This window comes from Cydia fagiglandana, chromosome 11 (assembly GCF_963556715.1).
Source record: "Cydia fagiglandana chromosome 11, ilCydFagi1.1, whole genome shotgun sequence".
In the NCBI taxonomy this organism is placed as follows: domain Eukaryota; kingdom Metazoa; phylum Arthropoda; class Insecta; order Lepidoptera; family Tortricidae; genus Cydia; species Cydia fagiglandana.
The window spans coordinates 12,985,314-12,999,906 of record NC_085942.1 but is presented as its reverse complement, the minus strand read 5'-3'; the positions used below and the strand labels follow the sequence as shown (position 1 = coordinate 12,999,906).

Below are 14,593 nucleotides of genomic sequence, written 5' to 3'. Positions count from 1 at the left end.
CGCCATCCCAATTTATTATGTAGCGAGCAATCGCGCTAGGTCGTGCGGCGAGCCTTCCACGCACCTGTACTCGCTTTACTATCGCATCCTCGTGCTGCGTCGTCGCGTCGCTTATCATAATTTTATCTGTTTCGGTTTATACAAACGCGGCCCAGTTGTGACTCCTTACTCCATGATTTCTCACGCGCAACTCTTTATTTTCAGGTTGGATTAAAACGAGCGTATTCGGCTAGCATGGAGGACTGCAGGAAAAGACATCAGACAGGCACTAAAGTTTCGAAAATTGCCCACTTATTTCAAGGTATGCCGTCGAGGGACGAGGAAGACATGCGCGGCGCCGAGATGACGGTCGTCCGGACCGAGAGCCATCTGTCGCGGTTCAATACCGCGCGAGCTCTTTTTGAAAAACTGGGCGAAGAGAACCGCGGCTTCCGCATCGAGAAGTCGCCATCGGCCGCAGCCAGTTTTGCTGGCACGCGAAGCGGAGCACCCTCAGTGCCCTCGCGCTCACGCTCCAGCTCCGCGGGCTCCGTCAGCCCGCCGCGGCGCACCATCACGCCTTCGCCCGGCGCGCCTCCCGCCCTCAACGGCGACCGCCTCGCCAACGGCTCCTCGCAGCCCGTACCCCCGCCGAAACCGACCAAGCCCAGCGTTTTGCCAAAACCGGAGAAGCCTGATAGACGCTTCAATAAAGAACTCATTGAGAAACAAAGAAACTGGACTTCTCATTTTAGTAAACCGCGTCCGTCGTCGCGGTATGAGACACATGAACCTAGTGCGCGAGTGGACTCTAAATATCCTAGTGGTGTACCGGAAACAAAGTCACCGGAAGTTGCCGAAAGAAGTGTTATTCCCTCTCGTGTATACTCGCCCCCTCTATCGCCATCATGCAGCGGGGAGTCTCAAGCGGAACGTCCTACTACTCTCCCTTCTAGTTTAGTTCATAGAGGTGCGTCAGGTGTAAAATCTCCTAGTCCTGTGAAAACGATTGCGCCCGCGTCGCCATCTACTATACCCAATAATATAATGTCTCCCACCTTTAGATCAGATGTAAGAAGTGATAATTTAAGTTATGTCTCTAAAGAAAGTGCTGACGCCGGTTCTCAGCAAAAATGTTCGTCTGAAATTGTTTATCCTAAAACTCGGTCCACGCGAACTTCAGTATCTGCCAGTGATGAGGCTATCGCGGAGAAGGATTCCGCGTCAGACAGAAGTCCTAGTTTGCAATCTTCGGATTCGTCATCGAGGTCCGCCGAGAGATCGTCCCACTCGCCTTCGAAATCCGCCGATAGATCATCCCACTCGCCTTCGAAATCCGCCGATAGATCATCCCATTCACCCGTCTCTCCGTCTACAAGCCCTGTCGCAGTAGCCCCGGCTTATTCTCCTAGGTATCCAAAATCTCCCCCTTCACCACCCATTCGATCTCCGAAATCACCTCCTCCGCCACACGAAAATGCTAAAATCACAGCGAGTGATCTAACAGAAAATCGAGTATCCGAAGAAAGAGAAGAATTTAAACAGGAAGATAGAACTGACGGAGAAGTTCCTGATATCATATCACGAGCGCCGCCTTTGCCGAGCCCTAGATTACCGGTTACTCCTCCCCCTCAAGAAGACGATGAAAAGCTAAAGTATGAAAGAGACTCGACCGCTCCACAAAGTCCGGAACCCTACGATAGTGTAGCAGATTCACCAAAGTTACTTAATAAAAGCCTGGACGAGGATGGTTACGAGCAAATAGAGTACAGTGAGGAGAGGGACGAGAAGAGCAACCGGCGCTCGTCGACGCCGGAGTCTCCGGCGGGCGCTCCCCCCGCGACCGCGCCGCGCTCCCCGCTGGCGTCACCGCTCGCCTCGCCGGTGCATCGGGAGTACTCCTCGCCCACCGTGTTGTCTTCACCCGTACCCCGTGAGTGCTCTTTTATTTCAAAGTAATAGGAATGGTTAACAATAATTTAGGCAAAATAACTCTTTTTCGGTTATTATAACTAGAAGCTAAGTATGTAATTATACAACTGATAATGTGGTAATTTATGCTTGGTTTTGGGTTAAATATTTTGAATAGCTATACGTGACACCAGTACCAGTACTTAAAAAAACCACAAATTGAAGTGAAAATTTGGAACCAATTAGGTAAATGAATTCCAATCATAAAGTGGGTATTCTGTGTTGCAGCTTGACGTACATAAGAGAGAAGTCTTTGAATATAAATTAAATAACATTATAACTCAGGTATAAATAAACATCCATGTTAATCACTCAAATAAATGCTTAAAGCGGGTAAAATTCAGAGTTTCGATCCCAGGACCTTAAGTTTCGTAGGCAATTTAGAAGAGTAACCGATACACCGATACTAACGACTAGGAGCTATGATCGTTTTATAATGATTGAATGATATAGAAAGTTATTTCAATATGTACCTACCTACAGAATTTTTGTAGGTATGTTTAGTATCGATTTAAGATCTAAGATCAAGTTAAAGGATTTCAGCGTCGTAGGAGGTAAATATCCTTTAATCATTAGTTAGTAGTAGTTCCGTAGGCGGCGATTGATGTACGTTTGGCGGTCTCGTGCTCCGTGGGTTCAATGTAATATTGAGGAAGTCAAGGTATTTGAGTCGTTGGAGTCGATCCCGATTTAGATGCTCCGGCGCCGCCTCCGCCGCGATGCGTCGCAGTTACCCGAGCGACGTCGGTCTGCGCGCTCCCATTCAATCGTTCCCTTCAAATCTTGCACTGGAACATCCGTTTTCCAATGCATTGTCTTATCTAGACCACCCTGTTGCACTTACTGTGATTGTGACTTTGTGACAACATGTTTATAACTTTGACTGTTTTTACTCATATAAACATTGTGATTGTTAACTAAACATCAAAATAACCTTGCGATATAGTTGAAGCTTTCTTGTTATCGGATATAACAAAGCATTTCGCCTTCAACGCGGATTCTACTTGATATTCAGTTTACGATAAAGTTGCCCAGGAACTTCGCAGAAGCTTTAAAAGTTTTTATTGATTCCGTAGTCGTAAGTTCGCAACACAGACTCTGTTTTTGCTCGGCTCATTCGCGCCGCCTTGCCAGGAAACGCTTCGAGCCCATCTTAATATTACATTCATTGAGCAACGTCTCGGACGCTGCGCTAAATATTAACTACACACATTACACTTCTCCTTTTTTATTCAACGCGCTCCAAGATAAGTTATTGGTTTTGTTTGATTGCCTCCTCGCTTTATATTGAAGTAGATCTGTTGTTAACTAACTAATATATACTACATACAGATAATTAACTGATTGATATGCTAGAAGCTAGAAGTATGAACTTAGTACCTATATTCTACTTATATGCACATGTGTATGTAGTTGTGAATCGAGCAAAAACTGAGCATGGGGCCACTTTGATACTAAATAGTTATTTATTTACTACCTACCTATTTAACATTTAAACTGAAGTCTTAAAAGTCATTTACGAGTACATATATTGAGACAACGCGCCAGGAATGTTTATTGTCTCCAACTCTGACACTTATTTCCCGAAAGTCATTGAAAATAAATCTAATCCAATTTGAGGCCAGACGCAACAAATTATTTTAGTGACGACTACACATATAATATATGATTGTCTTATCTGGTCGCTGGGTACATTATGTCATTTTAATGTTGCCATTTCTTTGACCCCTGTATGTTTGCCAACTTTATTCGTCCTTTAGTAGTATCGCGGTTCGGTCGGGTTTTCTGTGACGGACCGGCATTGACGGTTGCCAAAGCTTGTGCTTATCTGAAGCGGTGTTTGTTTACAAACCTGGGCGCCCCCGGTGTCCAATAACAGCAGCTCGTAAACTGCACGCTACTCGTCGTTAAGATCTTTTATCGTTTTCTTTGTCGTAATCTTCACCAACGTTTACTTTTCAAACAGACATGGCACTTTTACAGGAATGCAGAATTTCGTTAATTAGATCTATCTCTATCGTTTCCTTCACGATGGGCTCTAATAAAGCGAGCGAAGGGCACGAGACTTCCACCTGCGGATGAGTTTTCGAGTATTAGTGCAGCACCTTAGCCAAAATACGGCGTATAGAGTTGAAAGTGCGCGTGAGTGTGCACGGCTTGGCTAGAGACCGCAAGACATGGCGCAGTGATGTTGCGGGCGGCGCGCGCGCTCGTCGCATGCGCCTCGATATGCGCCTATGCGGCTGCTGCCTCGGTTAGTCCTTCCATCTCAACTGCTTCTTCTACTATGCAGCCTAACATTTCATTGCAACCTAATAAAAGTTCATCGATCTTCAGCTTACTGCTCTGTTCTTCAAAAGTAATACGTTTCAGTTAAACTAACGTATGCAAGCAAATTGCCACATGGACTGTTTGCAAAGTATTAACCTAATTGCATTGTCTACTAAGTTGCTTGACTAAACACGTAAAGAACTGGTCATAAGACTATTCATATATAATATCTTATACATTGCACACTGAGACCATAAATTTGACTAATGTTTAACATTAAAAACTGAAATACTAAAAAATAAAAATTGATTATGCTAAGGATAGGCATTTTAAAAGCAGTATTCCATTTTCGATTGTATTAATCATAAAATATGGTAATTGGCATACCCGTGTCCTTGAGTCCGATCACTCGGAATACGGTATTCCTTTATAAGTAGAAGCAGCTAAGAGTGTGGGCGGCAGCCACTCTAAAAGTGGTTGCATTTTATGCTGAGACTACAGTACCGGTCAAAAGTTTAAGTTCACTCTGCGAAATAAGGTTATCATATTTAATTATGTTCAAATATAGAATATGTTTTGAATTTCAAACGTTTAATTGTTTCCACGACTACCAAATAACAATAAAAATACCTCTTGGAGGAATCGTTTTATGTTATTCGGAAAATTTGATCCATTTAATATTTTTGTTCCGTATTTCCTATGAGATTTCGTGAAGTTAGAAATCATTTAAAATGGGTCGCAAAGCCGATTTTAGTGTCGAAACTCGTGCTGTTATTGTAACTCTGTCAAATGAGGGCTACACGACGCGGAAAATCGCTGAAAAAATGAAGGTTTCTCAAACCGCTGTCGTGAGTACTTTGAAACGAAAACGAAAAACCGGTCTTAATTGCAGTCGATCTCGATCAGGTAGGCCAAAAATCACGTCTAAAAGCGAAGACCAATTTATTTGCGTGCAGAGCAAACGCCAACGTACTCTAACTGCTCCAGAAATTTGCGAAGAACTCAACGCCACCCGAGAACAGCGAGTATCGGTTTCGACAGTGCAACGGCGTCTGCGAAACTATGGTCTAAAAGGTCGTATTGCTGCCAAAAAACCCTTGTTACGTAGTCAGAATAAAGTTAAGAGGTTGAAATGGGCCCAGAAACACAAAAACTGGACGTCTGAACAGTGGTCTAAAGTTTTATTTTCTGACGAATCGAAGTTTGAAATTTTTGGAGGGAGACGTCGTCAATATGTTCGACGACAAGTAGGCGAACGAATGATAAAGCAATGCGTGATGCCAACAGTGAAGCACGGTGGAGGATCAGTTATGGTCTGGGGATGCTTTGCGGGTGATAAAGTTGGTGATCTCGTGAGAGTCAATGGCATAATGGATAAGAAAATGTATCATAACATTTTGCAACGTCACGCTTTTCCATCTGGAAAACGGATTGTAGGCAGAGGTTTTGTTTTCCAACAAGACAACGATCCCAAGCATACGTCGAAGTTGTGCAAAAACTACATTTCATCCAAAGAGAACCAAAAAGAATTAAAATATATGGATTGGCCTCCTCAATCGCCCGACCTCAATCCGATTGAGTTGTTATGGGATGAATTGGACAGGAGTGTGAGAAAAATGCGGCCAACTAATAAAGAACAGCTTTGGGAATACCTATACATTTGTTGGAATAAAATTTCGACATCAACACTGCAAAAACTAATTACGCGAATGCCGAAAGTGTGTATGGCAGCATTGAAAGCAAAAGGCGGATATTTTGAAGAGTCTAAAGTTGGCAAAAACTGATCTTTTTTATTTAATTGTGGTTTTAAATTAGAGAATTACCTTTAATTTATTATGTAACAAAAGATTATTAAATACTTTTATTAGTACATTGTGTTATAGCTTCATTTAACCGAATTTACAGAGTGAACTTAAACTTTTGACCGGTACTGTATTTTGTAACCTTTTAAGGAACTTGTTCATTTTAAGGCATATAATAAAAGGCATATAAAAATCAATTTCTTGAATTTATTTAAGAAGTGAAAAACATAAATAAATGTAGCTATATAAGTTATCGTACTGAGATATCAAAGAGGCGCGCATTGTTGATACATAATGATAACCGCGGGTCGTGGAAAATAAAAACCAATACCTAATTGTAGTAATTGTCCACGTTCATTTATGAAGATATCGTCCTGAGTGTTTCCGTATGTGTATGACGTTTTATTTATGCAGTAGCTCGGCGGCGGCGCGAACTTAATTTCTAATAACGTTCCAGCTGAATGTAGTCAGTTTAATTAGTAAATTGATCATGAGCATGAGCTCTCGCTGTCTCGCCGGCTACGGCTCGCGTGCCGGCTTATCGCTACCTCGCTTTCGCTATATCGTATCTCGCACGATTGTTTAATCACAAACGCGACCTTGCTGTGTGCGAAATAAAGTTTGCATTAAGAACTAATGCTTATCCAAGATATGACACTAAAAGTTAACAGGCGCCGCTATAAACCACTCTGTTTTTATTTGTTCATCTCCTTGCATGTTAATTTACTTCTTGATGATAAAATATCATCATTCCACTTCGTTGGCTTCAATGCTCTTATTGTGTCGTCTTGTTGCGTACGTTTAGCATCCGTGTGAAGGCTGAATGACCATTTGATAGAATAATTAAACACATAAACGACTATTAACATTCATCTTATACCTATTACAAAATAAAATTATCTCATCAGCCTCTAAATTAAATTGAACTCGGAATTAAAGTTGTGGGAGTTGTGGGAATTTCCCATTGTACAGTAAAGTTATCGTACCGTGTAATGTGAGATAAAATCATGTTATATTTTGCCTAGAGTGACGCGAGGCCCAGATTTTATGAAGGCGGAAAGAGCCATTGTATCCACACGTTGGGCCAACCAAATATTTTTTATGGAAGACCCAAATGTACATGTGAATAGTTGTCCCACTTTAGTTCAGCATTTGCGGGTTCCTAGTCAATATGAATGAAATGTGTTCGGTGTGGCGTTTACTAGTGCCGTAGTTTGTTTGGGCTGTGACCTAGTTTCTATCGGCTAGGTATACTCGCTATACGTACCTGCGGCGAGCACCTGCGATCTGCGGAGCGGTAAAAATAGTTTCATTTCCTGAGAGAATTTATAAACTTCTCAACCTAAACGTATGTAGGCCGAAAATACAGACCTATACGGAATGAAGGTTAATTAATTTTCTTTCGCTTGCTGTGCCTAAGATTCAATTTCTGTCGATAACAGTGATGGATTACTTAGGTTAGGTTAGTTATATGATAAGCTCCTGGCGGTGTATGTATATCTCTATGGATTATTTAGGAAGGTACATTTTCAGTAAAAATTACAGTTTCCGATTTCATGCCATTTTGGTTTTATTTATTAGTTCTTAACAATGAGATCTGATGTGGCTTCTTATTTTAACTTTACGTGTAGGTACAATGATTCAGATTATTACGATTTATTTAAAAATATGAATATTAAGAATAACATAAATGTCACATATACCATTAGATCCAATTAAATTATACAACAAGTGCAGTGCTTAACATATATGTTTTTAATTAAAACAATAATATTGCGTGATCTGTTTTTAATCTGATTGCTGATATTAATAGTTTCATAACGAAGATTACCTCTTCTTATTGATATCGTGTTTACACGGGTAACAGGTAACAGGTTATAACAATTCTAAGTAAAGATTACGCATAAAAAGGTAACATACATGCAGTACTTGTAAGTTACAGATTTAAGGGTTAGTTAGATGCTTTTACAAAATCCGGGGTAAATTAGTTTCTTTGTGTTATGAGACTGATATAATTTGTTATACAAACAGCAACATATGAGATAAGAGTCACTCTAATTGTAAGCACAGTAGTTAAAGCATTTATCTGGATTCAAATCCTAGGACAGCTAGCTCATAGTCGCAGATGTTTTTGTGTTTGTAACTGTGAGTACCGTGTTGAAAGCGTTAAATAAAATATGCTGCTCTTGCATTCCAAACGCATCTTTACAAAGTTTATAAATTTTTATAACATTGTCATTTTCTGTAACAGCGGTCGGAGATCGCAAGTCATCGGAGGCGGAGGAGAGCGGGCGGCGGGGCGGGTCGCGCGCATCCAGCGTGTCGGACGAGGGCGGCTTCAACGAGCCCTCGCCGGAGGTGGTGGCGCGCCTGCGCCCCGCCGACTACCGCGAGCCGCCCGCGCCCGCGCCGCTCACGCAAGACCACCGCGACGCCGAGCGCGCGCGCTCCGACCCCGACACGCTGTCCGTCCTGCAGCAGGTAATATCTGCCTCGTCGCATACTCGACTATACGAGTAACCCCCTCGGGTCTAGGGCATGCAGTACCGGTCCCGGTACCAAGAATTTCATTTCCCGGTTCTGGGCATGGCCGGAACCGGGATTCCCGGTTCTTCCCGGTTCTCAAGGCATCTTTTGATTACTTTTAAGAAATTGTTTCTGTTAGCGTACAATCTTCATGAATGACTTATTTTCATATAAATAATTGCATAAGAATTAATAAATGACTTATTTTATTATAAACAAAGACTTAATTGGCGTTCCAACCTATTTTACGAAATTAACCGGCACACATTGCCTCCGCCTGGGCCGAGCCACACGGCCGTAGCGTAGTCGATGCACTCAGCACTATATGACGGCACGGCCTGCCGGCACGAATGCCTACTTTACCAGGTTAGTTTGTCGGGTTATTTGGGTAATGTTATATAATATCCCGAGCTAAAGTACTAAAACATTACTACTTGAAATGGGAATAAATAGTCATATGATGAGAACCGGGAAGTACCGGTACCGGGTCTTCAGTACCGGTTCTTTTGACACCATAAAATTCCCGGGAATTCCCGGGAATATGAGAACCGGGTATTCCCGGGAGCATGCCCTACTCGGGTCCCTCGCCTATGCCTATACCCAACTAGGGATTGCTCCCGGTACTGGTTTTCTATACAAATACAGTACCGGAACCGGGAAATTCCCGGTTCTCGCCATACAAACTCAGTACCGGGAGCAATCCCTCTACCCAACCGATCATTGGGTGAATGACGGTCGAAGAAGAACCCGAAGGGCCACAGACCGCAGGCTCCGGGCGCGTACGCTCAATGGCGCACACCGACATGGATTTAAATAGCCAATCTATGGCGGCCGTTTTCAGCGTCTTGCGCGCTTTCGTGATCGAGACGAACCCTAGTCCAAGTTCCGAGCTTCATAGTCGGACGGGCATGAATGGGCTACTAACAGTGTTAGTAGTTTTCAAGCAGCCGAGAGCCTTAACGGCTTGGCCACGACATCGCGCGACTAGCTTCGGCTAAGGCGACAACGACAACCATTAGGTTTTTTCGTTCTCACCTATGGTTGTCGCCTTAGCCGAAGCCAGTCGCGCATTGTCGTGGCCTGGCCGCTCGGCTTACCGACCTAACTTTACACGATAACTTGGATTAAATTTCTTATGCATTACAATATATTTTGTCTTGTATCCTTTTCAGGATTCGGGAGTAGTAGTGAGTGAAGCTAGTCAAGGCTCCATAGAGGTGCTCGACAAATCGACCACTAGCCAATGGAGCGTATCGGAAGCGGAGCCTTCGGGTGACCGCGTGGCTGAAGCGGGCGCGGAGGCGGAGGCGGACGGCCGCTGGGACGATCCCGACGCGGGCAAGCAGCCCGACAGCATGACGCCCGACGAGGCTGAAATCTTGCTTAGCTCTAGGTAAATTGTCATCACTTTACGCACTTTTCCATGTCGTAGTCATTTCGAAAGTTGTTGCACACTATAGCTATCTTAAATTAAATCTACATAAATAAAGTATGGCGGACGAAAAACATGAAATTGGAATTTACTAAATACAATGAATTACACGGTGGTTATGCATACATTTTTATGAATAATCTCGGCGCATATAGAATCAGGAATAGATTAGTATTACACATACATTTTTGCTAATATCTTAATCTATCAGCTATTATTTTCGCACTTTAAGGGTTCATTCTATGTTTAAAGGACCTTATCTATTAAACTCGCGTAGCATTGCTTGACAATAAGTCCAGTAAGTCAAGCATTGTAATGCCTAGAAAAATCGTACACCCCGGGGCTATGATCACATCCCGCAACGGCTTAAAGCATCATTGACGATGAAAGGGTTCGCATACGGGTCCGTTTCAGCCGTTATCGAGCGGGCTCGACACGCTTCACGCGAATAACGGAATGCACACACCAACAGTTTCCAACTTCGTCCGTCACACTTCATTACTCATTCACGTGCACCACACGATCAATCATTATGTAACACCTTTTTACACGCCAGTAGCAGGGTTTTTATTGTAAGCTAAGAAAATCGTGGATAAGTATGTAAATGCTATGAAAGGTGCAGATAAATCGCAAACCTATTTGTATTCACATTCCCATATGGGTGGTCATTTCTTCAGAACAAGCCAGTCATTTGGGAAGCTAGTCTGAATCTCTTTAAGTTTAGTTTTTCCATACAAAATGGAACCTGTTGTATTCTAGCTTTATTATTATGTTCTTAAAGCATATTATTATTTATGATCATTGTTTATTACTGCGATCTTAAATTACAAGGAAAGTCACAAACTCAAACTTTCTAGAGAAATATATTATAACCCCAAACGGCAGCAAAATTGATTCGCGACGATTTCGTCGATCATTTATAAGGCACAGCCATACATTACAAAAAAGTTCTCTAGAATTGAATGATAGAGGGAATGATCGTACCTACGGTTGACTACTCGTTCGACTAAAGTCTAAACTTTGTTACGCACAAGCGAAGGCTCAAATCTATCTGCACCTTAAAACTTTGTATGTTTCTATCTTTAATGATTCTTGATAAATAGCACCACTCTATTATTTACTGAAAATGTTGACAACTGCAATTCTCTATCTTTGCATGATGACACTTTTCAGTTTCACTCTTTCTTATACTCCTTGCAATATGAATTGTGCTAATGTAATTTCATATTTATAATTTGTTATACTGTTTATATTTCCTTGATGCAAAATTATAGTTCGGGTATATCTGTTTTGCACTCTATAAAAGTGATCCTAATTTAACGCGAATTTTGTCTCGTCCACGAACTCTTGATTTGTTTTAGTACCTCTGTAAAAGGTCTACGTAAAAAACATTAGGATTCCTGCGAATTATGGAATACTTATAACTAAAGTGCGTGGTTGTTTTATGCGATAAACGCAGCGTTAAATGCAATGCGTTTGCGGCAGCCCGCACTCCCATTTTACATCAGGGATGCTGATAAGCAATAATGTGTCAATCCACATTCATTTTACAATAAGATGTAAAAAATACATTTTATTGCAAAATTAATGTTGGTTGACACATTTTTGCTAAACAACATCCAGATAATCTAATATTTATGGCACTAGGTATTACGTACATTGTTTTACCTACGCGGTAAACGCAGCGCATTGTTATTTTTTCAACATTCCGTTGACGCATGCGTTCAACGCTGCGTTTATCGCATAAAATAACCGCGCGCTTTAATTTTTGTAAACCGATATAATTTGACGGCACTGTTTTCCAGCCGCCTACTTTCATAATATTGACAGTATGATTTATTATGTATAAGTATCAGGGAAATAAAAACAGATACAGGATGGAGTTGTCCTGTCGATCGGTACGACGGTACTATTTTGTGTATCTTCGAGTCTAATGTAGCGTGATATGCTTGAGTAATTAAATGTTGTATTTTTATTATTTGCATGCTGCCTGTGCGCACAACGCTTCTATTGCCTGATCAAATTCGCAGTATTCTGGAGAAAAAACTTAGGTAAGCGTGCCGTATTTGTATTGTTTTATTTCCTTCTCTATTTCTTATAGAAGTATGTTCCTTCTTACTTGAAGTCTGATAGTTTTTTACCCGATGAAAGGTTTAGTGCATTCCAATTACCTTTTTTTGAAAGAAATGGAAAGTCACAATTTGTAAGTTATTTTAGTCAACTATAACGTCTATAACATTGCGTACGATGTCGTGTACAGATGGACAGCAACCTGCAAAAGTGCATGGACACATGAATGAAATTCATTTATAAAGTGGCCATACACTTTTGCAGCTCGGTGTGGAGTAGATAGAGTTATGAAATCGAAGTGAAAGTTATGCCATGAAAATCACAATTCTGCTAGATGACATTCTCAATATGCACTTTCACTGATGTAGGTATATTGCACACAAAGACTGTCTATGATTGTACATCCTTTATGTATCATCATCGCACACAGCGTTTGGAGCATTAGGTTACATTATCAAGTACCTAACGATTTAATCTGTTTTTCTGGACCGAAACATAATCCTAAGGCGGGCTTTACATTAGATGCGGATCCTCACGCTGCTCCGGTCTACTATATATACCTTTATAGCGCTGTCTCGCTCACATACCGAAACGGCGTATGGATCGGCATCAGTGTGATAATCGCTAAGCCGAGCGTTAGGGCTCATTTAGACGGCGCGCGAACTCGCATGCGATTTTAGTTACATTGCGCACCATTGAGGTTAGAGTCTGTGCGGAAAGAGAAGAGTCGTGGGATTTGAGGGCGCGCCAGTGCTATTTTATGGTTTTTGCTATGCTGACAACACTGGTCACGTGATTATAGTACGACACTAAAGGTCATGATACTTGAATCCCTTTTGTTCCGGTTTTTTACCACGGCATACTAAACGGAGCCTGGTGGTGGTGTCGGCTCGTCAACTCAATCCTCTGATTTAGCGCAGGCACTAGTTTTCTTTTTAAAACACACTTGTTTTTATATCTCAGATACTAAAAAGTGACTGCGATTGACAAAACTGCTAAAATTATTTAAGAATCTGCCCAATACAACTGTAATTTTAGTACCAAACAAGATACGAGTCTCATTTATGTACTGCCTAATCTGTGCAGTCCAACAGTTATTAAAACCGGGTAGATCGGGTAGAAATTGGGCAATAGATTTTAATTTTATCTGGGATATATTTCACCCATTGTAAACTTGACTTGTAATGTATGTGTACATTATTAATAATAAATATGAATATGAATAAAAATAGTGCATAAGTAGGTAGGCCTTATTGGGATATGTCCGGTTCTCTCATCTCACGATATTTTACTTCGCCGAAAAGTCACTGCTAAATATGAAATATAATTTCGTAACTAACAGAACCTACAAATAAAGATATATTTTATTAGAAAAAGTTTTATTCTTTGTAATCGAAGTCTGAATTAAAATATTCAATGTCACTTATGTTTGAGCTAGCTTCAAAACAACCAGGGACACTCATAGAACTATCTTCATCTGAACTGGAAAAGCTTGAATCCGGCACGTAGATTACGAATTCTTGCATATCACCTACTTAGCGATCTTTTATTCGAGATACCGTAGGTACTTTTACACAATCCTGAAAAAGAAATTACATATAAATATGCATAAAATGGCAAGTATCAAGACTATTTGTCAGTTATTTTAAAGATCATGAATGACCTGCATATTTATGAAAATTAATATATTTTGAATGAATATACTTACCGATTCTGTACCGGAGACAAGTTACTTAGGGAGCTTATTAAATAGGTAATTATTTAATATTAAATACAACATCAATACCCGCGAATAGCCGAAACACGTTCCGCGACTTTTTGTAAGTCGATAGTCGGCTTTTAGCCGTTTTCTTCCCGCTGACAAAACCGAACAATGTTAAATATAATTTTCCTTGTGGTTTTATGTACGGTTTTATCGTGTTTTGAAAATATTTTATACATAAAACTTGCGGTTTTTGTTAATAAAAAAATACATTGACAGAAGTTTGTTTACTTTTTACAAGACAGGTGTCAAAGGTTTGATTGCCATATAAAATTTAAAATGTTAGTTCTCGTTTCTGCCACGACTCTTCTCTTTCCGCACAGACTCTACATCAATTCAGCCGACCGATCAAATACCGCAATATAATGGAACTCGCATGCGAGTTCTCGCATCGTCTAAATGAGGCCTAACTTACCTTGTGTGGCACAGACAAGAGGCGCTGCTGTCGGACGAGCAGGCGCAGGAGATCGTGGCGATGCTGTCGCCGCATCCGCCGCAGGACAACGGCGTCTCGCTCAACGACAGCTACCAGTCCGTGCTCTCCTACGAGAGGTAAAGATCACTGCACTGTTTACCGAACATATTTCCCACCTGTTTTATTTCAAAGTGATAGAGGTCAATTTTGCATAATTTCTGACACCCTTATGCCTTATAAAGGGTTAACTGAAACGGTTAATAACAAGTTGTTATGATCAGCTACGCACTGATTGAATAAAGTAGTTTTATTTTTAAAATAGCTCATACTACTAAATAACACGCTATTTAGAACTGCCTGAGATA

The 14,593-nt window shown here is 41.2% G+C and overlaps 1 protein-coding gene across 1 annotated transcript in view; it reads left to right on the top strand.

The window, feature by feature from the left end:
* The window catches only part of LOC134669043 (uncharacterized), a 37,455-nt gene that overhangs the window by 6,378 nt on the left and 16,484 nt on the right, over positions 1-14,593 (top strand). Inside the window, exons 2-6 of the mRNA XM_063526569.1 lie at positions 205-1,912; positions 8,275-8,504; positions 9,722-9,942; positions 12,012-12,032; positions 14,243-14,365. Of these exons, the coding sequence (XP_063382639.1) occupies positions 205-1,912; positions 8,275-8,504; positions 9,722-9,942; positions 12,012-12,032; positions 14,243-14,365 (2,303 nt within the window). The remainder of the gene's footprint in view (positions 1-204; positions 1,913-8,274; positions 8,505-9,721; positions 9,943-12,011; positions 12,033-14,242; positions 14,366-14,593) is intronic.